Source organism: Lepidothrix coronata, unplaced genomic scaffold (genome assembly GCF_001604755.1).
Source record: "Lepidothrix coronata isolate B3197 unplaced genomic scaffold, Lepidothrix_coronata-1.0 Scaffold402, whole genome shotgun sequence".
Classification (NCBI taxonomy): Eukaryota; Metazoa; Chordata; class Aves; order Passeriformes; family Pipridae; genus Lepidothrix; species Lepidothrix coronata.
The window spans coordinates 112,862-114,267 of record NW_016690582.1 but is presented as its reverse complement, the minus strand read 5'-3'; the positions used below and the strand labels follow the sequence as shown (position 1 = coordinate 114,267).

General features: G+C 62.3%; 1 protein-coding gene across 1 annotated transcript; it reads left to right on the top strand.

Annotated features, from left to right (window-relative positions):
• Positions 1 to 51: 51 nt before the first annotated feature.
• On the top strand, positions 52 to 1,399 carry LOC108509771 (noelin-2; the record flags this gene model as incomplete). Its single annotated transcript, XM_017839348.1, has 1 exon — positions 52 to 1,399. A coding segment is annotated over one exon (684 nt), but the record flags the coding sequence as incomplete, so codon positions are not given.
• Positions 1,400 to 1,406: the final 7 nt, after the last annotated feature.

The window sequence follows — 1,406 nt, the reverse complement described above, 5'->3', positions numbered from 1 at the left end:
CACCCCCTCTGACCCCCCTTTTCTCCCTCCCCTCCCTCTCCCCTCCCTCTCCCCCAGGTCTGGTACATGGACGGTTACTACAAGGGCCGGCGCGTCCTGGAGTTCCGCTCCCTGGACGACTTCGTGGCGGGGCAGAACTTCGTGCAGCACCTCCTTCCCCACCCCTGGGCGGGCACGGGCCACGTGGTCTTCAACGGCTCCCTCTTCTACAACAAGTACCAGAGCAACGTGGCCGTCAAGTACCACTTCGGCTCCCGCAGCGTCCTCGTGCAGCGCAGCCTGGCCGGCGCCGGCTACAACAACACCTTCCCCTACTCCTGGGGCGGCTTCTCCGACATCGACTTCATGGTGGACGAGAGCGGCCTGTGGGCCGTGTACACCACGAACCAGAACGCCGGGAACATCGTGCTGAGCCGCGTGGACCCGCAGAGCCTGCAGGTGCTGCGCAGCTGGGACACCGGGTACCCCAAGCGCAGCGCCGGCGAGTCCTTCCTCATCTGCGGGACCCTCTACGTCACCAACTCCCACCTGGCCGGCGCCAAGATCTACTTCGCCTACGACACCAACAGCTCCAGCTACGAGTACACGGACATCCCCTTCCACAACCAGTACTCCCACATCTCCATGCTGGACTACAACCCCCGCGAGAGGGTCCTCTACACCTGGAACAACGGCCACCAGGTCATCTACAACGTCACGCTCTTCCACGTCATCAAGACCAGCGGGGAGCTCTGAGCCCCCCCGGGGAGGGGGGGAGAGACGGGATTTGGGGATGGAGACGGGGATTCGGGGATGGATCCGGCGGTTCCAGGCTGGGTTTGGCTCCGGGGAGCTGTGATTCCACCCTGGATCCAGCTCTGATTCCACCCTGGATCCAGCTCTGATTCCACCCTGGATCCAGCTCTGATTCCACCCTGGATCCTCCAACCTGGATCCTCCATTCTGGATCCTCCATCCTGGATCCGGCTCCAGAGAATTCTGATTCCCCCCCGGATCCAGCTGTGATTCCCCCCTGGATCCTCCACTCTGGATCCAGCTCCAGGGAGCTGTGATTCCAGCCTGGATCCAGCTCTGATTCCACCCTGAATCTTCCAGCCTGGATCCATTCCCACGGAGCTCTGACTCTCCCCTGGATCCAGCTCTAATTCCCCCCTGGATTCTCCACCCTGGATCCGGCTCCAGGGAGCTCCGTTTCCCCTTGGATCCAGCTGTGATTCCACCCTGGGTCTTCCAGCCTGGATCCATTCCCATGGAGCTCTGAGTCCCCCCTGGATTCGGCTCCAGGGAGCTCTGATTCCTGCCCGGATCCAGCTGCGATTCCAGCACGGATCTGGTGCTTCCAGGATGGATTCGGCTCCAGGGAGCTTTGATTCCAGCCTGGATCTGGTGACTCTTCCCTGGATCCC